The sequence below is a fragment of the Triticum dicoccoides genome, chromosome 4B (assembly GCF_002162155.2).
Source record: "Triticum dicoccoides isolate Atlit2015 ecotype Zavitan chromosome 4B, WEW_v2.0, whole genome shotgun sequence".
In the NCBI taxonomy this organism is placed as follows: Eukaryota; Viridiplantae; Streptophyta; class Magnoliopsida; order Poales; family Poaceae; genus Triticum; species Triticum dicoccoides.
The window spans coordinates 676,423,566-676,449,681 of NC_041387.1; the positions used below are offsets into that span (position 1 = coordinate 676,423,566).

The 26,116-nt window shown below is 47.2% G+C and overlaps 1 protein-coding gene across 2 annotated transcripts in view; it reads right to left on the reverse strand.

The window, feature by feature from the left end:
- The window catches only part of LOC119292308, a 32,426-nt gene extending 7,560 nt beyond the window's left edge, over nucleotides 1–24,866 (reverse strand). The window contains exons 1-3 of one of the 2 annotated variants that reach the window (XM_037571153.1): nucleotides 24,213–24,866; nucleotides 22,218–22,352; nucleotides 14,809–15,045 (exon numbers count right to left, since the gene is read on the reverse strand). In XM_037571153.1, the coding sequence (XP_037427050.1) occupies nucleotides 14,983–15,045; nucleotides 22,218–22,352; nucleotides 24,213–24,383 (369 nt within the window). In that variant the 5' untranslated portion in view covers nucleotides 24,384–24,866 and the 3' untranslated portion in view covers nucleotides 14,809–14,982. Of the gene's footprint in view, nucleotides 1–14,808; nucleotides 15,046–22,217; nucleotides 22,353–24,212 lie in introns of those variants that run through there. The other variant, XR_005142932.1, reaches the window with a different exon arrangement.
- Nucleotides 24,867–26,116: the final 1,250 nt, after the last annotated feature.

Here is a 26,116-nt window from a genome sequence, read left to right on the forward strand (position 1 = left end):
GGGTTGTGGCACCAACCGGGACTAATTCCCCCCTTTAGTCCCGGTTGGAGCCACCAACCGGGACCAAAGGCCTTGTGCTGCCCCGCGCCCAAAAGTTTAGTCCCACCTCGCTAGTTGAGAGAGCTCGAGAGTGGTTTATAAGGGCTGCTGCGCCCACCCTCTCGAGCTCCTCTCTACTGCAGGCTTTTCGGCCCTAATCTGTCACTAGCTATGTGCCTGTGGGCCTACTTGGCCACCTGCGGGCCTGAATCCTGGCCCATGTAGGGTTTCTAGTCGTATTCAGGCCGTGGGGGCCCAGTAGGCGGCACTATTTTTTTCCAGTTTTTTTGTTTTGTTTTCTGCATTATTATTTATTTTTTGTTGTTTTTTGCTTTATTTTTTTAATTCTTTTTGCTTTTAGTTTTAGAAAAATTATAAACTTTCTGTTAGTGCCATTAGTTTTTAAATTTGAAAACTCTTTTTTTGTTTTCTTTGTTGCTTTATTTATTTTATTTTGTTTCTACTTACAACAAAATACTTATTGTTGCTATTTTTATTTTTTTTTAGTTTTTTGTTCTAATTTCTGCATTTTTTAGTTTTTGTTGTTTTTCGCTTTATTTTTTAATTCTTTTTGCTTTTAGTTTTAGAAAAATTATAAACTTTCTGTTAGTGCCATTAGTTTTCAAATTTGAAAGATCTTTTTTTGTTTTCTTTGTTACTTTATTTATTTTATTTTGTTTCTACTTACAACAAAATACTTATTGTTGCTATTTTAATTTTTTTTATTTTTTGTTCTGTTTTCTGCATTATTTATTTTTTGTTGTTTTTTTCTTTATTTTTTAATTCTTTTTTGCTTTTAGTTTTAGAAAAATTATAAACTTTCTGTTAGTGCCATTAGTTTTCAAATTTGAAAACACTTTTTTAGTGCCATTATTATTTTATTTTGTTTCTGCTTACAACAAAACGGTGTGTAGAGGGACGGGCTTATAAACCGGTGTGAGCGCCCTTCGGTTGGCGAGGTTTTCAAATTCATAGTTTTCAAATGAACTCTGAAAAAGTTGGCATAGCATGTGCATGTACAAAACGGACAATGGTATCATACTCGTCTGTTACAAAGTTGGCATGGTATCATCATAATAGTTGCGGGAGAAAGTTTTCACTTTTTCTTCGCTTGTGTCGTTTGCTTATTGCGCCGTAGCCATGGATAATCTTCATCGTTTATCAGGATGCTTGGGTCAGCCTTGACTTTGAAGGGGGGAATTTCATGAAACTTTTCATACTCTTCAGACATGTCTGTCTTGCCCTCCACTCCCAAGATGTCCCTTTTTCCTGAAAGAACTATGTGGCGCTTTGGCTCATTGTATGATGTATTCGCTTCCTTATCTTTTCTTTTCCTCGGTCTAGTAGACATGTCCTTCACATAGATAACCTGTGCCATATCATTGGCTAGGACGAACGGTTCGTCAGTGTACCCAAGATTTTTCAGATCCACTGTTGTCATTCCGTACTGTGGGTCTACCTGTACCCCGCCTCCTGACAGATTGACCCACTTGCACTTAAACAAAGGGACCTTAAAATCTACTCCGTAGTCAAGTTCCCATATGTCTACTATCTAACCATAATATGTGTCATTTCCCTTGTGGGTTGCTGCATCAAAGCGGACACCGCTGTTTTGGTTGGTGCTCTTTTCATCTTGGTCAATCGTGTAAAATGTATTCCCATTTATCTCGTATCCTTTCCAAATCATTACAGTCGAAGATGGTCCCCTGGACAACAAGTACAGCTCATCACAAACAGTGTTGTCACCTCTGAGATGTGTTTCCAACCAACTGCTGAAAGTCCTGATGTGTTCACATGTAATCCAGTCGTCGCACTGCTCCGGGTGTTTGGAGCGCAGATTGTTCTTGTGTTCCTTGACATACGGGGTCACCAAGGTAGAGTTTTGTAGAACTGTGTAGTGTGCTTGAGACCAAGAATATCCGTTCCTGCATATTATTGAGCCCCTTCCAAGCGTGCCTATTCCAGTCAGTCTCCCCTCATACCGCGATTTAGGGAGACCTATCTTCTTAAGGCCAGGAATGAAGTCAACACAAAACCCGATGACATCCTCTGTTTGATGGCCCATGGAGATGCTTCCTTCTGGCCTAGCGCGGTTACGAACATATTTCTTTAGGACTCCCATGAACCTCTCAAAGGGGTACATATTGTGTAGAAATACGGGCCCCAGAATGACAATCTCGTCGACTAGATGAACTAGGACGTGCGTCATGATATTGAAGAAGGATGGTGGGAACACCAGCTCGAAACTGACAAGACATTGCGCCACATCACTCCTTAGCGTTGGTACGATTTCTGGATCGATCACCTTCTGAGATATTGCATTGAGGAATGCACATAGCTTCACAATGACTAATCGAACGTTTTCCGGTAGAAGCCCCCTCAATGCAACCGGAAGCAGTTGCGTCATAATCATGTGGCAGTCATGAGACTTTAGGTTCTGGAACTTTTTCTCTGGCATATTTATTATTCCCTTTATACTCGACGAGAAGCCAGTCAGGACCTTCATACTGAGCAGGCATTGAAAGAATATTTCTTTCTCATCTTTCGTAAGAGCGTAGCTGGCAGGACCTTCATACTGCTTCGGAGGCATGCCCTCTTTTTCGTGCAAGCGTTGCAGGTCCTCTCGTGCCTCAGGTGTATCTTTTGTCTTCCCATACACGCCCAAGAAGCCTAGCAGGTTCACGCAAAGGTTCTTCGTCACGTGCATCACGTCGATCGAAGAGCGGATCTCTAGGTCTTTCCAGTAGGGTAGGTCCCAAAATATAGATTTCTTCTTCCACATGGGTGCGTGATTCTCAGCGTCATTCGGAACAGCTAGTCCGCCGGGACCCTTTCCAAAGATTACGTGTAAATCATTGACCATAGCAAGTACGTGATCACCGGTACGCATGGCGGGCTTCTTCCGGTGATTTGCCTCGCCTTTGAAATGCTTGCCTTTCTTTCGACATTGATGGTTGGTCGGAAGAAATCGACGATGGCCCAGGTACACATTCTTCCTGCAGCTTCCCAGTTATATACTATCGGTGTCAAGTAAACAGTGCGTGCATGCGTGGTATCCCTTGTTTGTCTGTCCTGAAAGGTTACTGAGAGCGGGCCAATCGTTGATGGTCACGAACAGCAACGCCTTTAGGTCAAATTCCTCCTTTTTGTGCTCATCCCACGTACGTACACCGTTTCCATTCCACAGCTGTAAAAGTTCTTCAACTAATGGCCTTAGGTACACATCAATATCGTTGCCGGGTTGCTTAGGGCCTTGGATGAGAACTGGCATCATGATGAACTTACGCTTCATGCACATCCAAGTAGGAAGGTTATACATACATAGAGTCACGGGCCAGGTGTTGTGATTGCTGCTCTGCTCCCCGAAAGGATTAATACCATCCGCGCTTAAAGCAAACCATACGTTCCTTGGGTCCTTTGCAAACTCATCCCAGTACTTTCTCTCGATTTTTCTCCACTGCGACCCGTCAGCGGGTGCTCTCAACTTCCCATCTTTCTTACGGTCCTCACTGTGCCATCGCATCAACTTGGCATGCTCTCCGTTTCTGAACAGACGTTTCAACTGTGGTATTATAGGAGCATACCACATCACCTTCAACTGTGGGAGGCTCGCCGTCAACATCATCAGGGTCATCTCGTCTGATTTTATACCGCAATGCACCGCATACCGGGCATGCGTTCAGATCCTTGTAGGCACCACGGTAGAGGATGCAGTCATTAGGGCATGCATGTATCTTCTCCACCTCCAATCCTAGAGGGCATACAACCTTCTTTGCTGCGTATGTACTGTCGGGCAATTCATTATCCTTTGGAAGCTTCTTCTTCATTATTTTCAGTAGCTTCTCAAATCCTTTATCAGGCATAGCATTCTCTGCCTTCCACTGCAGCAATTCGAGTACGATACCGAGCTTTGTGTTGCCATCTTCGCAATTGGGGTACAACCCTTTTTTGTGATCCTCTAACATGCGATCGAACTTCAGCTTCTCCTTTTGACTTTCGCATTGTGTCCTTGCATCGACAATGACCCGGCGGAGATCATCATCATCAGGCACATCGTCTGGTTCCTCTTGATCTTCAGCAGCTTCGCCCGTTCCAGCACCATCGTGCATATCATCTGGTGCATCTTGATGTTCAGTAGCATCACCATATTCAGGGGGCACATAGTTGTCATCGTACTCTTCTTCCTCGCCGTCTTCCATCATAACCCCTATTTCTCCGTGCCTCGTCCAAACATTATAGTGTGGCATGAAACCCTTATAAAGCAGGTGGGTGTGAAAGTTTTCCGGTCAAAGTATGACTTCGTATTCCCACATATAGGGCATGGACAACACATAAAACCATTCTGCTTGTTTGCCTCAGCCACTTCGAGAAAATCATGCACGCCCTTAATGTACTCGGAGGTGTGTCTGTCACCGTACATCCATTGTCGGTTCATCTGCGTGCATTATATATAATTAAGTGTGTCAAAAATCATTACAGAACATCATGAATAGATAATTAAGTGACCAAATTAATAGAAGTTCATCATCACATAAAAACCAAAGTACATACATAGTTCTCATCTAACAACATAAAGCTCTGCAGAGCATCTAAATTAATTAAACCATACATTGAAACTATGTAAAACATTTCAATGCGAAAACAAATGCGATCATAATCGCAACCAAGGTAACAACTGATCCAACGGCATAATGATACCAAGCCTCGGTATGAGTGGCATATTTTCTAATCTTTCTCATCTTCAAGCGCATTGCATCCATCTTAATCTTGTGATCATCGACGACATCCGCAACATGCAACTCCAATATCATCTTCTCCTCCTCAAGTTTTTTTATTTTTTCCTTCAAGAAATTGTTTTCTTCTTCAACTAAATTTAACCTCTCGACAATAGGGTCGGTTGGAATTTCCGGTTCAACAACCTCCTAGATAAATAAAATCTATGTCACGTTGGTCGGCATAATTTTCATAAACAATAAATGAACCAATAGTTATGAAAAGATAATATATACCACATCCGAATCATAGACAGGACGAGGGCCGACGGGGGCGGATACCAAAACCATAGCACTATATAAGATGCAATAATAAAAGTAAGAAAATAATACAAGTATCTATCTAAACAAACAAGTAATAATATTTTTTTTCTTTTAGAAAGAAGATAAGAACAAGAGGCTCACCACGGTGGTGCCGGCGATGAGATCGACGCGGGTGATCGACGGCGATGAAGACGGGGACGGGGCGTGACGGACCGCTAAACCTAGATAAATATTGAGGAAAATGGAGCTTGGCGGTCGAGCTTGGAGAGGAGAAACCTTAAGTAGTGTGGCTCGGGCATTCCATCGAACACCTTGTGTGCATAGGAGGTGAGCTAGAGCACCACCAAGCCCTCTCCCCCTCGGCCAGAAAAAACAGAGCAGTGTGCTCTGCTCTTGCGCGAGGGGCTATATATAGGCAGCACCATTAGCCCCGGTTGGTGGCATGAACCGGGACTAAAGGGAAGCCTTTGGTCCCGGTTCATGCCATCAACCGGGACCAATAGTGGTGGGCCAGGAGCCAGGACCATTGGTCCCGGTTTGTCCCACCAACCGGGACCAAAAGGTCCGGACGAACCGGGACCAATGGCCCACGTGGCCCGGCCGGCCCCCTGGGCTCACGAACCGAGGCAAATAGCTCCATTGGTCCCGGTTCTGGATTGAACCGGGACTAATGGGCTGAACTGGCCTGGACGAAAGCCCTGTTTTCTACTAGTGTATGGGCACACATGATGTTCTTTAGTACAGTTTTGTTGTTATTATTGTTCAAGGTGTGACTAATATTTTCTTCTCCAATATCAGAAATGTTTGGGTAGCCATGCCTGACAAAAAAACTAAACCATGCCACAGTCATAGTATTCCTAAAAGTGCTATAATGATCGCCCTATATGTTGTAACTTATTATATCCATGATATTTTTGGCTGTTGAGTGGTTATGTTTCGTTTTGTAGTGATGAAAGTTTGACAGACGATGAACTGGAGTCATTGGGTATTAGGAAATGTGACTATGATTCAGTAGATTTCCCTTCTGCCATAATAGTGATTCAGCTGCAACTTTTCTTCATATAATCCCAACGCACAGACACATGTAGGACAACAATAATGACAGCAATCATGGAAAAACATACCATTACCAAAAACAAAGGGACAAAATGATATAAGCTGGTTTACATGGTAATATAAAAGGATATAGGGAGGAACAATATCGAAGAGCTCAAACCAGAAGACAAGAAAATATATGTGATGTTCATTGACTCTAAAAGAAACCAGCCAAAGATCCATCTTAAACAAAAACATCCAGTGGACAATGTCGCAACGGGACACACCTTCCCTTCTTGTGCTTATGGGTGTTCATATTCTTCTGTGAGCCTAATCACTAGCGTTTGTTCTGTTCATGTAGATCCAAAATCTCGGCAAAACGATGACTGCCCAAATGCCCATGGTCATGATGGTTTAGATTTTGCACCAGCGTCTACCCCAACTGGTTCCCAGACAACATCTCTACTCCTGAATGATGCCAAGCTATCTACCAGAAAGCATCATAAAGAATGCAGTAATAACTTGACAGAAGACCAAAGGGAGCGGAGAAACGCGCGAAGGCGAGAAAATTATCGGAAGAAAAAGGAAGAGAATACGATCAAGCTCCAAAGTGAAAACCAGAATGTTTCTCGACCCCCTCTTGGCGATATCACTAATGTTCATCAGCCTTCGCATGAGATACCAGGTACGGATCTAGAATTTATTCTTGGTATAATTGTAGCGTAAATTAGGTAATGGTAGCTATGTTGCAACGCGATAAAGAAATCAACAATAACTTCACAGGCGATAAAAAGAAGCAGAACAACACGCGGAGGCGAGCAGCTTATCCGAAGAAAAAAGATGAGGATATGACCAACCTCCAAGCAGAATTTCAGTGTGTTTCCCGACCCCCTCTTGGTGATATAACAAGTGTTGATCAATCTTCCCATAGCATATCAGGTACATGTGTTTAATTTTTCAGTTCATAAATTAAGTAATCGTTGGATAGAATGACTTCATTCTGCAGCTTCGTGCTTGCTGAACATGGATGATATGGTTATGTTCCAATTTTATTGTTCAACCAGCCAACCCAACTAGCTCCAGCTACACATCCTTGTCACATGCTGACGCAACGTTGCCTGCTTCGAGTACTCCCATTGATGGGTTCATTGATGACAATGTACTAGCTGAGTGGCAACGTGAGAAAGAAGAACAAAGGGAGCAGAGAAACGCATGGAGACGAGCATCTTATCAGAAGAAAAAGGAAGAGGGTATGATCAACCTCCAAAAAAATAATCAAGTGCAGCGTGAGCGACGAAAGGAACAACGAAACTACAGGACCCCTGATGAGCAGGGGGAGTCAAGTGCGAAGAGAAAGGCAAACTATGCTAGGAGGAAAAACACCCTTTGTGCTGAATCGATCGCAATGCCAAGTCCAGATCTAGCTAGCGCATTGTCCAACTCTCACACTTTCAACCCTCACGCACATTGTCCGACTCTCACACTTCCAACCATCACACAACAATTCGACATTGAACAGATAGATCGTGCCACAACCAACAAGTCGCCCCCCACATATATTCGCAACACCGAAACCGATGGTAGTTATCCCATCAATGATCATCTTTCATTTTGTATTCATTCATCGGTTATTTATAATGATTCGATAATGTTGTAGGTGCATACTTAAGCAGAACCCTAGGTGATGGTGACGTAGATGGCAACCTCGACAAAATCAATGAGCACCTACCAAATGCCGACCAGCAAACCAGTGATCCGGTAACAAAAGCGGATTATGGCTCCCCCGAGCAGAGTCATGGGTCCAGAGCTCAGCGTAGGACGAGAGAGCGAGCTTGCAAGGGAAGTATGGCGGCGAATAAGCGTCAGGACAAAATTGGCAAGCGAAAATCATGTTTGCAGGTGCCACGTGGTGAGAGGAAGGCTCTGCTAGATCGTCATAATGCAAGCTTTGTAGGTAGGGCGAATACCCGAACCGTCAAGACCATCTCCACATCGGAGATTAACTCAACGGGACAACCTACCGTACTTGAAGCAAACGGTGCCTCAACATCATCTAGCACGCCGGACTACATGACTAGAAGTGAAGGTAACACCCCCCATCCTTACTCTCCGATCGTCCCTTGACACTGAACCCTCATTTGTGTTGTTTGGCACCTGGGCAGACGACATGGACGCTTACCTCAATGGTCTCATGAATGATAATGCCAATCCTGACGACCTCTTCGACGATGAATATTACCTGTTTGCTGGTGAAGGTATGTACACCCGCTTGAGCGTGATCCACATATTGGGGGTATCACACTTATTCGAAACATTGTTTGCAGGCTCAGATGCTGATGACATGGAGCACGACGAATTGAAGACTCAAGTCACAATAACTATGTCGACCATGATCCACTGGACTATGTGTACTCAAACCTCCCAGACAACACACACATCCTGAAGCACACCGTGAACTGCGTCCACTGCAAGGCCAAGAAATTTGAGTCCGAGGCCCCGGGATTCTGCTGTCGCAGTGGGCAGATCCAGCTGAAGCAACCGGAACCCATCCCGGAGCTCATGAGGCTTTGGTCTAGCAGTGATGCAGACTCTAGGCATTTTCGGGAGAACATGCAGTCCTTCAACGACCACTTCTCCTTCACAACCCTCGGCATCAGCCTTGATGAAAGCTACACAAATATGAAGTCTGGGGTGTACACGTTCCGAGCACACGGCACCATCTACCACAACGTTCATTCCTTCGGGCCAACATCCCGTCCAGAGCATCTACAGTTGTACTTCTACGACGACGACCCAGGCCTAACCCATCGCAAGGCTGCCACCAAGCAATTAGACCAGGATGTCGTCAGAAAGTTAGTGGACATACTCAGGGAAAACCCGTACTCACATCAGTTTAGGAGTTTGGGTGCGCACAGGGACAACCTCGACGACTACAGGATAGACCTCAACACTGACCAGAGACTAGACCAACGGAAGTATAATAGACCTTTGTCATCTGAGGTCGCTGCAATTTGGGTGGAGGGCACTGACCTAGCAAAGAGGTTCGATCGTAGGATTACACTTTGCGAGAATGACAACCAGAGGCACGGTATACATGTGACGGCTGGCTCGTATGACCCGCTCTCTTACCCACTCTTCTACCCAAGGGGGGAGCTCGGTTGGCACCCGAAACTACCTAAACGTGATGTCCCTTGGCCGGTTGTGCAATAACCAAGTGGTAGACGTGAAGATAATGATGATGATGAGGATGGAGGTAAGCCTTATGCATATTCTGTCGTTTTGATGAATTGTATAGTTCTCATATGAATCCTAACTTACACGTTACTCATACATGTGTAGAGGGGGATAGCAGGTTATGCGTCTCCGTGAGAGACTACTACTGTTACATGCTGCAGACACGACCTGGGATATTCAATCCCATACTCTGTGGAGCACGATTGCTCCAGCAATGGGGGGTGGACATGTACATCAAGATTGAGAGTTGTAGGTTGAAATGGTACAGGAAGAACCAGACAAAGATCCGTGCCGACCTGTATAAAGGAGTTGTTGATGCAATTACATCCGGGGAGACACGGGCAAGTGTTGTTGGAGTAAGGATAGTGCTCCCTGGAACGTACCCAGGTGGCGACCGCGACATGAAGCGGAGGCATATGGATGCCATGGCAATTGTTCATACCTACGGGAAGCCTGACATCTTCTTGACCATGACCTGCAACCCTAACTGGGAAGAGATAACGAATCAGTTGTTTCCTGGTCAAACAGCGCAAGACCGACCTGATCTTGTGGCCCGTGTGTTCCATGGCAAGCTTGAGGCTATGAAAGAGATGTTGTTCAAGAAGAATATCCTGGTTGTTGTTGTCGCACATGTATACGTAGTCGAGTTCCAAAAGAGGGGCCTCCCCCACGCACACTTTTTGTTGATCATGGATTCTGCCTATAAGCTTGTCGTTCCAGAGCAGTACGACCGACTCATTTCTGCCGAGCTCCCAGACAAGCAGAAGTATCCAGAACTCCACGCCTTGGTGGTCAAACATATGATGCACGGACCATGCGGTGCTCTCAACCCCAAAAATGTGTGCATGCAACAGAACGAGTGCAAGTGCAGATACCCGCGGCCGTTCAATGAAAACACGGCACAGGGGAAGGACTCATTGTCGGTGTCAAAACCGGCGGATCTCGGGTAGGGGGTCCCGAACTGTGCGTCTAGGCGGATGGTAACATGGGACAAGGGACACGATGTTTTTACCCAGGTTCGGGCCCTCTCGATGGAGGTAATACCCTACTCCTGCTTGATTAATATTGATGATATGGGTAGTACAAGAGTAGATCTACCATGAGATCAAGGAGGCTAAATCCTAGAAGCTAGCCTATGGTATGATTGTTGTTCGTCCTACGGACTAAAACCCTTCGGTTTATATAGACACCGAATAGGTTAGGGTTACACAGAGTCGGTTACAATGGTAGGAGATCTACATATCCGTATCGCCAAGCTTGCCTTCCACGCCAAGGAAAGTCCCATCCGGACACGGGACGAAGTCTTCAATCTTGTATCTTCATAGTCTTGGAGTCCGGCCGCGACGATAGTCCGGCTATCCGGACACCCCTAGTCCGGGACTCCCTCAGTAGCCCCTGAACCAGGCTTCAATGACAACGAGTCCGGCGCGCATATTGTCTTCGGCATTGCAAGGCGGGTTCCTCTTCCGAATACTTCATAGAAGGTTTTGAACACAAGGATAGTGTCCGGCTCTGCAAAACAAGTTTCCACATAACACCGTAGAGAGAATAATTTTTGCACAGATCTGCTGACGTATTCCGCGACGTGACATCACACCACGGCCAGGCCTTTATATGAATCGTTTTTTACTGTTCCACCTCAGCGTGTCTTGCAAGGCGGTTTCCTTGGCACGTCTTATCAAAGCATAGATCATGCCCCTTCCGGGATTCTCATCAATACGGACGTGGGTAACCCAACCGTGCCCGTTGGCCTGCCTCCTCTATCAAAGGCGAGTCCTAATCGACCACGGGGTGGGCTCTTGGTATTCGACCTCTTTATAATGAGACCAAGGCCCTCTTCTTTTTACACCCTCCATCGAGTTCGCCTCGCTCTTCGAGTTCCAACACCCAAAGCTTCAGATTCAGGCGCTTCGGACTTTCAATGATGTCCGGATCCGACCAGCACGGCCGGTGGATGTCTTCCTCCGTCACAGAAGAAGATGTGCTAAAGCTGCGCGACGCCAGGTATCTAACCGGCGATATCTCGCATAGGCTGCCTGCTCCAGGGCAGGTCATTCCCACTCCTGAGCCCGGCGAGAACGTGGTGTTCGTGTCCCACTTCCCTCGGGGTTTAGGCTTCCCGACGGATCCCTTTGTGCGGGGCTCATGTTTTATTATGGGCTTGATTTCCATGACTTGAATCCGGAGTCCATCCTCCATATCTCGTCATTCATTGTCGTATGTGAGGCCTTCCTCCATATTACCCCCCACTTTGGATTGTGGCTCAAGACCTTCAAGGTGGAGCCAAAGATGATCGAGGGGCAACAAGCAGAGTGCGAAGGGGCGGTCATAAGCAAATGTGCGGATGCTCCGTGTCCCGAGGGCTCTTTTCGAGAGGAGCTTGGTTTGTGGCAACGGGAGTGGTTTTATATCACCGCTCCCAGGGGCACCAAATGGGCGGCGCTCCCTGCCTTCCGCTCAGGTCCACCACAGCGGCTGGCATGGGTCAACAAGGGGCTCGACTGGGGGCCGTCCAAGGACGTTCCCTTGCTGCAGGGCCGTATTCGAGACCTCCAGGAAAGAGGAATCAGTCTGGTTGCAGTGGCGCAGATTATGGTGATCCGGCGCCTTCAGCCCTGCAAACGTCGCCCCCTCCGCATGTGGGAATTCAATCCGGAGGGACCACGAGCTCTCCAAAATTTTATGGGCACGACGCCCGTGGAGATGTATAAACTGTTCTTCGGATCACAAGAGAAGTGTCCGGACTTGACCGAGGACGCAGGACTAAGCTGCAATCGCCCAGATACTCAAGTAAGTAGTCCTGTAACCGGACAAGCTGTTCATTCATTTATTTTATATATATGCCCTTTAAAGGAGCCGTTTCTTGAACAGGAGTGGATAGCCAAGGCAAAGTTAATAAGGTGTCCGGCTCCCCTCCCAGAGACCACGCCGGATCCCTTCGCCTTTTGAAGAAGGCGAAGGGGGGAGCGGGGAAGCAACTGCCTCTACGAAGGAGGCTATCAAGGAAGGAGGGATTAAGAGTCCCACCTTCCGAGGAGAGAAGAGGACCGGTTCGGAAGATCCGGAGGTCAAGGGCTCAAAGAGGGGAAAGGAATCTTCGGCAAAGAGTCCGGCGCTGGGAAGTAACCCAGCCGCATTATTTCCCCAAGGGGATCAGCCCTCCAGCGAGCCGTAAGTAAAAAGAAGGGGTCTTGTAAATAAGGAACATCCCTGTATTTATTCATGAAGATAACCAAAATTGTACCTTGTAGTTCGAACCTCAGCCCTTCTGAGCAGGGCTCGTCTTCGGGGGATCTTCTTCCGGAGATGATGGAGAGCGAAACGCCTCCACCTGTCGCACCCTCATGTGGAGCAGACGACCTAGAGGTGTCGTCGCGGAGGGTTCCCCCAAGTCCGGCGGGGCCGGAAGGTCCGGCGCCAAGTGGTGTGCGGTCGGAGGAGCTGAAGGATCTGCTCGGGCGAGCGGCTATTTCAGAGGATCACCGTGCTCTAATGGGTACGGTGATCGAAAGAATTGCATCCGCGGAGAGCGGATTGCATGAAGCCGTCAGAAGCTTACTGACGGGGTTTGAGGTACGCAAAAGTGATGTACCTTCTGACAGTTATGCATATAAAATGCGCCCTGTATAGATAGTAGCCCCCGAGACTCGGTATGTTGTCAAAATTGACAACGTGCCGAGGATCAAATTCTCAGTTATAACATATCGCCGCTCCTAAACAGGTGGCGGGGCGTCCGGAGGCCAGCCGGACTGATGAATATGCCGAACTAAAGCGGCAACTTGACGAGGCGGATGCGGACATCGCGCTGGTCAATAAACGGTTTGACGAGTCACAAGGTATGCGACTTCTATGCGGACACCTGGTAAGGGGGCTTGACGCCCATGTCTTACTATTCGTATGCTTAATGCAGATGGTGCCGCTGCCGTGGAGGAGCTGCGGGCGGAACTCGCCCGAGCAAAAGAGCAAGCCAGGGTCAGTAATGCGGCCGCTTTAAAGGCGGCCGAAGAGCTAGAAGCCGAACGGGCTGCTCACTGCCGAAGCAAAGAGGAAATGGCCGATATGGCCAAAAAGTTAAGGAATACTACCGATCGCTGCGAGGTTCTTGAAAAAGAACGTCAAGCGGAACAAGTGGGCCTAAAAAATGCCGCCGCCGAATCCAAGAATGTCCAATCGGCTTTGAGAGCTGCCAAGGAGGAGCTGAGTCAGGCCGGGGCAATTGCGGCTGGAAAACCGTTTCTGCTGCGGAGGAAATATACAGATCCAAAGTATGCTCAATTGGATAAGTTGTGGGGTTCGGAGGATGCTTATCTGGACTTGGCAGCGAGCGCTGCGGACGCGGTTGAGCACTTCCGGGGCCAGAAGGGGCACAGAAGGGAAGAGCTATATTGGTCGCAATTCCATAGTCCGGAGCGTCCTCTGCCGCTGACCGATCGGTTGGCCGAATGGGCCGAGCTGAATCGGTTGTCCGGATTTTCCATGAAGCATGTCCTGACTCACTTGTGGCCGGGCGGACCCCAGCCGAAGAGCTATTTTTGTTTAGTGCAGCAGTTCCTTGGTGCGGTACCGCGTATCGACACAATGAAGCGATCGGCGTGTATTGAGGGAGCGCGGATGGCTCTTGCCCGTGTCAAGACATACTGGGCAGAGATGAAGGTCACCGACGTTGCATCCCACGACTCGGACAGAAGCCGAGTACCTGCCAAGCACTACTTTGAAGAAGTCTTGCCGGGCGCTCGTTTAATAGAGACGCAGTGCTCGAAGGATATTCTGTTTAAATGACATGTATGATTTGTGAAAACAATGTTTCAATATAATATAAGATCTTTTTATACTTGTGCGTTCAAGTAGTAAACTACTCCCTGTGCGGCCGTTTATGTATATGTGTATATAACCTGAAAGATGGCAGTCCTTGGCTTCAGCCCCCACACACATAGTGCGGGGGTGTTTGCAAAGAAAGCACTTTTTCACACTTAATCCAACGTCTTGGTCCTGTTAAGAAGGTGATAGCGTAGCAAACCAGGCAACCGGACTATAATGATTTATCACTTTCACTTAGCAATAGGAGTTCGAGGGTGGGGCTACTATATAGCCCCTGGGGGCACCGCACTCTCCCGAATTCGGGGTGCGTATGTGCCTGACCGAAAACCGGTCCTTCGTTAATGCGGAGGAATCCTAAACATTCCTGTGAGTCATCGAGTGGTTGACCAGTTTCTCGCTATATCATGACAGTCAGTTTTCGGCTTTCTCTACTGAGGTGCTCGCCCGGCCGAACCGGGGCACAATCGCAGTAGTTCTCCTGGTGCCGCGTTAGCCGTGAAAATGGAACGTAAGGCAGCAAAACAGAGGAGCCGGGCAACCCAATATTTGACCAAAGACATGATTCGGAGCTGATGCATATAAGGCCTAACTCGAGACGCCGAATACTCCCTAAGGTATTCGGTCTTTATGAAAATGGGCAGAATAATGCCCTAAGCCCCTGATGTCCAGGTACGCGCAAAAATTCTGGTACGGCCAATGCCAAAACGCCAGCCTCCTCCTCGGTTATAGTAAGGAACCGGGGGATGTATATCAACAAGAAACAGTAAAAAAGGTTTACGCAGGGTCTTAATCTGAAAAGAATCCTTGCAACGGGTCCCTATTACACGTCTGCGCCTGTGTCTCCGTTGTGCCGTATCCTGGACGGGTGTAGCACATTGTTCATCTGTAAAAGAGAGGAACTTAGTTTAAAAAAAAGATCGTGCGAAAGATGTACTTAATATTAAATAAACAGAGTATGGTTCAAAGAAAAGTTGAGCTTTATTGTTTCTTTTTATTCGTGCATGTAGCCCCTCGTATGGGGGTGTGCCGCTAGTAGGCGCCGGACTCGTCTAGCCGTGTTCGGAGTTTGAATGACCAATTCAGGTTCTTTGCCTAGCAGAGCCGGATAGCTGTGGGGCTTGTCAAGGCAGCCTCCCATTTTTCCGTGCTCGAGTAACACTTAATACTTCCTTTTAACGAGATGATGCCGCGTGGACCGGGCATTTTAAGTGTTAGAGATGCATAATGCGGTATTGCGTTAAAGCAGGCGAAAGCTTCGCGTCCCAATAGTGCTTGATGGCTACTTTTAAACGGGGCGATATGGAAGAGTAACCTTTCGCGACGGAAGTTGTCGGATGAACTGAACACAACTTCTAGCAGTATGGAGCCCGTACAATGGGCATATGGGCCTGGCAGTACTCCTTTAAAGGAGGTGTTGCTACGGCGAATTTTGGTTGGGTTTATCCCCATCCCGCGGATTGTGTCCTGATATATTAGGTTTATGTCACTGCCGCCATCCATGAGGACTCGTGTAAATTGGAATCCGTCGATTATAGGATCCAATATCAAGGCAGTCCATCCTGCGTTCCGGATATTTTCGGAATAGTCCTGATGGTCGAAGGTGATTGGTTTTGACAACCAGTGTGCGCCGCGCCTTTTAGTTGGCGCCGCTCTGTTTTTCCCTTTGATCATGTGAAGTGAGTTTACTATTTTAACCTCTTGTGGGAAAGTCTTTTGTTTTTCGGGGCTCTGCTTGTGCTGCTCATCGTCATCTTCACTTGGTGTGTCGAGCCCCTTGTGTTCGGCGTTCAGTCTGCTGGACTGTTTGAAGACCCAACAATTTCGGTGGGTATGGTTAGCAGGCCTCCCAGGAGTACTGTGGATTTGACATATCTTGTCCAGGATTTTGTTGAAGTTGGATAGCTCATCGCTATTGTCCTTAAGGGGCAGTTTTTTGTTGTTCTGTCGTGAGCTTTTAAATCCGGCGTTGACTGCCGTGCTCTTTGGACTGTTCCTTTTTATCCGGCGCTGGTCCTTGTTGCGTCGTGGTTTCCCATTTCCATCCCTAATTTCGGATGTACTTGGGTCGCTGGTGCTGCATCTTGCTAGCCAGCTATCCTCTCCCGCGCAAAAGCGGGTCATGAGGCTTGTTAATGCGGCCATTCTTGGCTTTTCTTGGCCGAGGTGTCTGGCGAGCCATTCGTCTCGGACGTTGTGTTTGAAAGCTGCTAAGGCTTCGGCGTCCGGATAGTCGACTATTTGGTTCTTTTTAGTAAGGAACCTGTTCCAGAATTTCCGGGCTGACTCTCCAGGCTGTTGAGTTATGTGACTTAGATCATCTGCATCCGGAGGGCGGACATAAGTCCCCTGAAAATTTGCCCGAAATGCATCCTCAGGCTCTTCCCAGCTTCCAATGGTATTTTTGGGGAGGCTCTTAAGCCAATGCCGAGCTGGCCCTTTGAGTTTAAGGGGTAAGTATTTTATGGCGTGGAGATCATCTCCTCTAGCCATGTGTATGTGGAGGATGTAATCCTCAATCCAGACTCCAGGGTCTGTTGTTCCGTCGCATGCCTCTATGTTTACGGGTTTGAATCCCGCTGGAAATTCATGATCCAGCACCTCATCGATGAAACATAGGGGGTGTGCGGTGCCCCTATATTTGGGTGTGCCGTGATCTTCGGAATTTTGGTGTATTGCATTGCTTTGACGAGCATGCTTTCTTCGTCCATAGATGGACCTAACTGGGCCATCCTTTTGATGTGAATCCTTATGCGGATCGCATATTGGCTTGTGTGCGGCCCCATTCACCGCTCTCTTTTTGCCGTGAGGTCGTCCATCCGACCGGGTGGCCTTCTTGCTTTTTAATTGTGGGGGCTCTAAGGCCTCCTCGTCGAATTCGGGCAGTAGCTTTCTTTTCGGGTAGCTCTTTGTCCGGCGACTGTCGCCGTACTTGTCTGCGGTGCTGAATACTTTGCTCCATCTTATCCTGAGTGCATCTTCCGCTGTTTTGAGCTTCCGTTTCTGCTTTTTCAGGCTACGCGCAGTGGCGACGAGCCTTTTCGTGAGGTCATTTTGCTCCAATAGTTTGTCCGGCGTCAGATCATCCGGACTGTTGTCTTCGCCGGGGACAGATTGTTTATCCAAGTTGTCTTGTTCGGAGGATTGCTCGATGGCTTGTTCGTTGTCCACCGGTTCGCCCTGCTCTATGGCTGGGTCTTTGTTGAGGCGGGACTTTGTTCGGCGTTTACGTTGCCGTTTCGACTGCTTTTCGAGGGATTTATCCTTCGTAGCATCCCGTTGTTCCTCGTCTTCATTTCTTTTAGGTGTATCCACCATGTATACATCATGAGATGAGGTGGTTGTCCAGCATCCTAGAGGTGCTGGCTCATTGTTGTCTCCTACATCGTCGTCCATACCGTCGATGTCTTCGGAGTCGAAGTCGAGCACGTCGTGTAAGCTTTCGACAGTGGCTACGACGTGGGTGGTGGGTGGGCGTTGAATTTCTTCGTCGTCCGCATCCCAACCTTCCTGACCGTAGTCCGGCCAGGGCTCTCCGGATAAAGAGAGAGACTTTAGTGAATTCAGGATGTCGCCAAAGGGCGAGCGCTGAAAGATGTCCGCGGCCGTGAACTCCATGACCGGCGCCCAATCGGGTTCGATTGGCAGGGGCGCGGAGGGTTCGGAGTCCGGAGAGGAGTCCGGCACCCTGGAGTCGAGGTCTTCGCAAAGGACAGGGATGGAGTTCGGCTCGATCGCCGTAGAGATTGTAGCCCCCGAGGCGGTGTCCAACCACTCGTCCTCGATTCGGGGAATCCGGCTCCGGATTAAGGGTCGGGGCGGATACTGGTGCGGCCTCCAGGGCACTATTCGGCTGCAGAGCTAGATCATGCCCATCGAGACAGTGCGGCACGCTTGGCTGCGGCTCGAATCCGTCGAAGATCAAGTCTCCGCGGATATCGGCCGTATAGTTCAAACTTCCAAATCTGACCTGACGGCCAGGGGCGTAGCTTCCGATCTGCTCCAGATGGCCAAGCGAATTGGCCCGCGGTGCAAAGCCGCCGAACACGAAGATCTGTCCGCGGAGAAAAGTCTCACCCTGGATAGCGTCATTGTTGATGATCAAAGGAGCCATCGGGCCTATCGGTGACGACACAGAGGAACTCTCAATGAAAGCACCAATATCGGTGTCAAAACCGGCGGATCTCGGGTAGGGGGTCCCGAACTGTGCGTCTAGGCGGATGGTAACAGGAGACAAGGGACACGATGTTTTTACCCAGGTTCGGGCACTCTCGATGGAGGTAATACCCTACTCCTGCTTGATTAATATTGATGATATGGGTAGTACAAGAGTAGATCTACCACGAGATCAAGGAGGCTAAACCCTAGAAGCTAGCCTATGGTATGATTGTTGTTCGTCCTACGGACTAAAACCCTCCGGTTTATATAGACACCGGATAGGTTAGGGTTACACAGAGTCGGTTACAATGGTAGGAGATCTACATATCCGCATTGCCAAGCATGCCTTCCACGCCAAGGAAAGTCCCATCCGGACACGGGACGAAGTCTTCAATCTTGTATCCTCATAGTCTTGGAGTCCGGCCGCGACGATAGTCCGGCTATCCGGACACCCCCTAGTCCGGGACTCCCTCACTCATACCCAGTTTATCGTCGTTGAGATAATGGCCGACAAGCTAAGGTCCGGGGTAAAATGTTGGACAACAGATGGGTTGTGTCGTATAACCCTTACCTTCTGCGGATGTTCAATTGCCACATCAACGTTGAGGTTTGCTCCAGCAAAAAGGCCATCAAATACCTTTACAAGTACATATACAAGGGCCATGATAGGGCTTCTTTCAGCATCGACCAGCCCGACGCCGATGGTAACATTGATGAGATCAAAAGATATGTAGACGCGAGGTGGGTTACTCCTCCAGAGGCGATGTGGAGGATATTTGGCTTCCCCTTGTGTGCCAATGACCCACCTGTCCTACAGTTGCCTCTTCATCTCCCGAATATGCACAGGGTGGCATTCAATGAGCAAGCTCACTTGACCGATGTATTAGCCTCTGAGAATGCTTCCAAATCCATGTTGACAGAGTATTTCAAATCTAACCAGAAACACCCGTGGGCTAGGAATATATTGTACAAGGATTTTCCTGGAAGGTTCACATGGTAAAAGGGTAAGAAGTATTGGAAAGAGCGGGTGGAGCGTTATCAGATAGGTCAAATTGTGTCTGCCAATCCTGCCGAGGGGGAGCGATACTATCTGTGTGTGCTGCTAAACCATGTTGCTGGCAAGACATCCTATGAGGACCTGCTCACCGTGGACGGTAGGCTATGCGGGAGCTTTAGAGAGGCTGCCGAAAGGTTGGGACTCATCGAGGCAGATAACACGCTCGACGACTGTCTTACTGAGGCAGAGCAGTGGGCGATGCCAGGTTCGCTCAGGAGGCTCTTCGCAACAATTTTGGTGCACTATGAGCCAAGCGACGTGCGTGGTTTATGGGATAGGCACTTCGGGCCTAAGTCTGATGACTATCGGCGATCACACACGTGCCCGATTGAGGTGGAACAGATGGTGTTGCTTGACATTAGGGGTATGTTACAATCCATGGGCAAAGACATAGCTAATTTCGCTCTTCCATGCATTGACGATGCATTCGACCCAACCGAGGGTGAGGCCAGAGAAGTGATCGAGGAATCCAACATCGATTTTGACATCAACGACACTAAATTGGCATCGTCGCTAAACTTGGAGCAGAGGGTTGCATACGACGAGATACTAGCTGCTGTTGAACGCGGTAATGGGGGTGTGTTCTTTGTTGATGGCCCGGGAGGTACAGGGAAGACCTTCTTGTACAGGGCAGTACTTGCCAAGGTTCAAAGCGAGGGAAACATCGCTATCGCTACTGCGACATCGGGGGTCGCCGCTTCTATCATGCCTGTAGGTAGGACTGCCCACTCAAGGTTCAAGATCCCATTGAGCTGCGACGATGGCGCCTCATGCACCTTCACAAAGCAGAGTGGGACCGCCAAGCTACTGAGGATGGCCTCATTGATACTATGGGAAGAGGCCACCATGACTAAGCGACAGGCGGTCGAGGCACTGGACAACAGCATGCGTGACATCATGGGAAGACGGGACCGACCATTTGGAGGAAAGACTGTTGTGTTTGGCGGGAACTTCAGGCAGGTGCTTCCGGTAGTCAGGAGGGGGTCCCGGGGTCAGATAATCGATGCAACCCTCCGAAGTTCACATCTTTGGAAGGGTATGCGCCAGCTAAGGCTCGTCACCAACATGAGGGCTCATAATGACACCTGGTTTGCGGATTACTTGCTTAGGATAGGCAATGGCACCGAGGTAGTTGACGATCAAGGAAACATACGACTCCCTGAAGATATTTGTGTGCCATCTACAGGCGAGGGTGACGACCTGGAGAAGCTGATTGACCATGTGTTTCCGAGACTAGATGACAACATGTCTGATCCGAATTACATGACTTCTCGCGCAATCCTCTCCACCACGAACGACAACGTTGACAAGATAAACATACGCATGGTAGAGCGTTTTCGGGGAGAAAAAATAATCTACCATAGCTTTGATACTGCAGAGGACGACCCATATGGCTACTACGCTCATGAGTTCCTGAATGGATTGACTCCCAACGGTCTACCTCCGCATGCACTCAAACTGAAGCTCAACTGCCCTGTGAAACTTCTGAGGAACATTGATCCAGCTAATGGTCTGTGTAACGGGACGAGGCTCGTCGTCCGAGGTTTTGAGAGGAACGCCATTGACGCAGAAATCGTGATTGGACAACACGCGGGTAGCAGGGTCTTCCTTCCTCGAATACCCCTATGCCCGTCTGACAACGACTTGTTTCCATTCAAGTTCAAGAGGAAGCAATTTCCTATAAGGCTTAGCTTTGCTATGACGATTAACAAGGCTCAAGGGCAAACCATTCCAATTGTTGGCGTGTACCTACCTAATCCGGTGTTCTCTCATGGTCAACTCTATGTTGCGTTGTCTCGAGCCACTGCGAAGAGGAACATAAAGATCCTCATTGAGAAGGAGAAGGAGAAGGATAATGGCAATAAGCAAAGCAGTAAATCAAAGAAGCGAAAAAGACCTGCCTTGTCCTTACAGACCTCAATGAAGAACATCGTCTATAAGGAAGTCCTTACAAGCTGAAGTCCCCACTTAAGAAACTGGTGGGACTTGAATATGACAGAGCATTTACTCTTATGCTACAGATAATTTGCTGCTCTTCGGGGTTTTTGTACAGATAGTTTTCTTTGGGTTTTTTACTGAAATCTTTATCTTTGGTTGTTAGCAAATGAGCTTTATTATGTTTATACAAAAATTCAAATATTAATAATATTTCCTCGGAGTTGTGACTTTGCAAATTACCATTTTTTTCCTGTATATGACAAACCTGGTACATGCATCCTATGTGTTTAAACATGCACGACCACTATGTTTTCCTGCACAGATATTGCACACTGCACGTGTCACTCATATGCTGTGAAACTAGACTCCACTAGAGTGCTCTACTTTAGAGAAATATTATGATGCGGCCCCAAAGCAGGCACACACAATGTCCCCAAAACAACATTTGCGATATAGTTGTTTCTTAGTTTCATTCATTTTGTGTCTGTTTTCTCCTTTTACCTTTTTTAGGTAGCTGGAGCTAGACTCCAATTAGGTGAACTCCTATCTAATGTTAAGAAATGGAAATAGCAGCAGCATCATCGTTGTTGAGGTTTTCTTTTTTTCTCCTTGTTTCTGGCATAGCCATGGTCAACTCGTGGTACGGACTATTACTTGTAGTTTAGATTATTTTTCCTTTTGGTAGATTGCTTATGTATATTATTCTTTTCCTGGTCTGTAATCAATCATCTACTACATCTAAGCAAAATGTCGTTGCGGACATTTAACACACTGCAGCATTCATTCTTTGCTTAACATTAGCAGACGATGTAAATAACCAAGCTCACAGCATTCTGAAACGATCTATTAGCTACTTCAGCAGACAACAGACATTGAGAAGGAAGCAATATTTGATTTGCTCATACCAGTGGAGCAGCGAATTCTGCCCAAGGTTTCTCGCAGCACTTGTGGTCAGCGCCGAGGATGTGCACCCACAACCGCTCCTTGTTGTTGGCCTCTGCGTCCTCCTCCCTCGACGCGAGTCTATGCGGGGAGTTGATCTAGAAAATCCTGTTGTTAGTTATAACAAATAGGTGACAAGAAGTAAACAAGAACTATGTAGTGCAATATATGTGTCACACAGTATACTTTGAAATGTGTAATATGAGATTCTGATATAATGGTTGGCCTGTAACACACCTTGAACATGCACTGAATACCCTATTTTAAAAAGGATTTAATATAATTTGTAGTGATTCTTTTGTCAGATTGATAATATATTGCTTCTTATGCTTGATGGTTAATTTCTTGGCATCCTTTTTATCCCCGTATTATTCTGATTGGTCAAAACTATAGGTGCAAAGCATGCATGATATATGTCAATGTCCTAATACAAATCATACAGTTCAGTACAAGAAGAAATGTAGGCTCTGAAGGCTCAAAGCAGGCATACTCATGAAAAGGAGTTATTTATTATCTTGCATGTAATTTCACCAGAGCGATTATTTTGGTTATACCTCACTGAGCAATGATAAAAGATACTGAACATATCAATAGTGTATTTTCCTTCTCCCTTTTATTAGGTTATAATATGTTCATGGACATAATTTTGAGGATTATAAGATGGTATTTTTTCCCCATAATTCCCCAATACTTTGCCCATCTTATTTTTGCATAAGATTCCATTATTTCAACATTGTGGTCTACTATATCAAGTTCTATTATTGCCTTTCAAGATATATATTTTGTTTTCGACTAGGATCCAGAGTTTGCCACGAGTAGTGCGACTGTCTAATATCTGGTTTCCTCCACTCAATTTTATACACTGTGCGTATATATACTCATGTGTGTGTTCTGCTGCAGAATGATACAATGAAACAGCATAAATGAATACAGGCTTTTCTTGCTATATTCACCTACGAGCACTTGTTCTGGATATACACATATAAATCAGGTCTGCACCGCCCTTTCTCTAAGCAGAAATGCTTGTAGCGCCTCTCCTTGTTTTATTAGGAGTAAAAAAATAGAATAAGAAGGTGTGAACTCTTCTTGGGCTTGATATTGTAAACCTCCTCTGCCATCCCTTCTCCCCCTCCCTCCTCCCCCCTCGTCCATCACAGATCCATAACAGATAACCAAGGAACATCAAGAAGTGACCGGGCGTCAAGGATAGTCAAGAAGTAAAGCAAGTGCATCTAGATATGAACATCTGTGTATATTTCTCTTATCTACAAATGTGTAATAATTATCTTATGTGGAACAACCAAATTCATCAAACACAATGATATCATGCCAGCACTCTAGCTAAATTAAAGTAGTATATACTCATCTACTGTTTCACATCGAGATCCATTGTGTCTAGCAAAATTCTGCCGTAAATCCATCAGCTAACCACACACAGTTTTTAGGCAAGCAGTGACAAGCAGTTTTTAGAGCAACCAGTAGACAAGCAGTTTGTAAGGCAAGCAATTTTACTCCTAAAATGTCAGATGTAGTTTTTGTACTCCATCTATACTCACTTAATCCCGTGATCATGTTTATAGTCACTTGGATTCTGTTTAATCATGTAAATTCACTTACCTACTGTATAGCATTTAATCATGTTTATACTCTATCTTTGCTGTACTACCTCGATGATATATACTCCCTGTTTAAGTAATAAAAAATACAGTACTCCTGCATGTTATATACTCCCATTCGACCATCCCCTAAAAACTGAATCACAATGATGTCATTGTTCTGCTACAACAGAACAATTATTCCAACAGAAAAACTAATCTAACAGAACTTGTAATCAGGATGTTACAATACATAGGAATCAATTTACCATCATTTGTTCGGATGGTACAAAACATTGTGGGTATAGAAATATGCCACGGGCCATGTTACAAATAGAACAAAGTTAACATGAAGAGCCTCACCAGCGCGCGTGCGTGCAAGTGCCGATGGCACAGACGATGGCAGGGGCAAGCTGGAGTTGGCAATGCCACGACGACGCCTCGTGGGCGACTTCTTGGACATGGAACAGCAGCACGCCATCGTTGACTACCTGTGCGGCAGCGGCGGCGGCGGCTCACAGGATCCAAAATCATCTTCCACGCCCACGGCTGTTGTATCCAGGGGCGGCATCTCCTCAAGGACGGCGCTGCTGCATCATTTGCCCGTGTCCTTGCTTCCTTGGCCGGCTCTGCTTGCTGCTTGTGGACGCTCGTGTGCTCCGCTGATGCCGCCGGAATGGAGCCACCGCAGAGGCGACGCCATCAGGACTGCACCTGCCGCCTCCTGGACCGAACCCCCACTGCCGCGTACCAATGGTTGGAGCAGCACGTCGCGGACGAGACCGGAGCTGATGAGGGCAGCTGGGTACAGGGAAGACGATGGGTGGCCTAGATCCAAGCTCGGGAAGGGGAAGGTGGCGGCGGAGGGTGGAATGGGACAGGGCCGCCGGCGTGAGATGTAGATCTGCTGGTGGCGCGTGTTTAGGGAGGAGGAGAGGAGGAGGCGGTCGGCACGGTGGGGAGAGGAAGGGGAGATCGACGGACGCCATCGCCGGGGAGAGGAGGGGGAGAGAGTGAGAGGCTGCGAGGGGGAGAGAGTGGGTGGGGAGATGGGTTTTTTTTTTCTGAGCATCGGCTGGGGAGGGGTGGCCCGTTTGACTCAGTCGGACCGTGCCGTTGCGGGCTGGCCCATTTGGCTAGGTCTGTCTGTGAGGGGGAGAGACTGGGTAGGGAGAGATCTGGATAAGGTTGTAGGGTGAAAAAAAAGTGCAAATAGAAATATCTGTGTTAGTCCCACTTTTAGTTTTATTATATAATATACAAGTTTATATAATGCAGTATAAAATATTATTATATTTTATATGTTCCACCTTTGTTCAACATAGATAAAGAGTGATGGACTCGGATGATGTTTCAAGAAATCAACTGACATATGCACTGACGTAACGATAGCAGATCGGACTGAAACACCATGAGATCTATGTATGTTATGCATGCTAATACAAAGGGTGTATTTTTTTAATTTTTTTTAGAATGTAGGAGACACAAATATGGATATTAAGCGGAGATGCACAAAAAGAATCCATTGCCAGGGGCTCCGAAGCGACATCACTGCAAGGGGCCGAAAATTCATCGTGTTTTTTACAACATAATGATATGGAAGCAGTGATATCTCATAAAAAATTATGTAAATTTAAAGTTTATTGCACAAGGTATTTTTTTCAATGTTATCATCGATCTTTCCTTCGTCATATTGCCTTCCGTGTTCACTTAATTAGGTATTTTTATACTAATTGGCTCATTTTTGTATCATGCCGACAGACTATGTTTGTTACCGTAGATATATTATAGTCATCGGATCAATCATGTCTGCCCCCAAGAAAACCAAATTCGTGGACATTGGAGATGCCTTGTTATCAAAATATTTACCTTTATATAACTTCAGCAAAATATTTGAAAAGCCCGTGGCAACGCACGGGCATTCTACTAGTTTGTATAGTGTGTGTCTGCGTGGATCGCTGCCTTTGGGCCTCCATTCACTAAACTGAACCCCGGGCCCCAAAGAAAATTTATGTACATACAAGCTGGGAAAAAACCCCACGCCCCGGGCCTGGACCCTGGGTGCCCGGGGCCCAGCTCCGCCCCTGCCCACCCCCCCCCCACCCCCCACCCCGCGTAGTTGAACACTACTAGGAAAATGCTTATAGGTAGACATTTAGCAGTAGCGTTGGTTAGATACCCCTCGCTACTGCTATTTAGCAGTAGCGCAGGCCAGCTCCAGCGCTACAAGCGCACGTTAGCAGTAGCGCTGGATTTCACGGCCAACG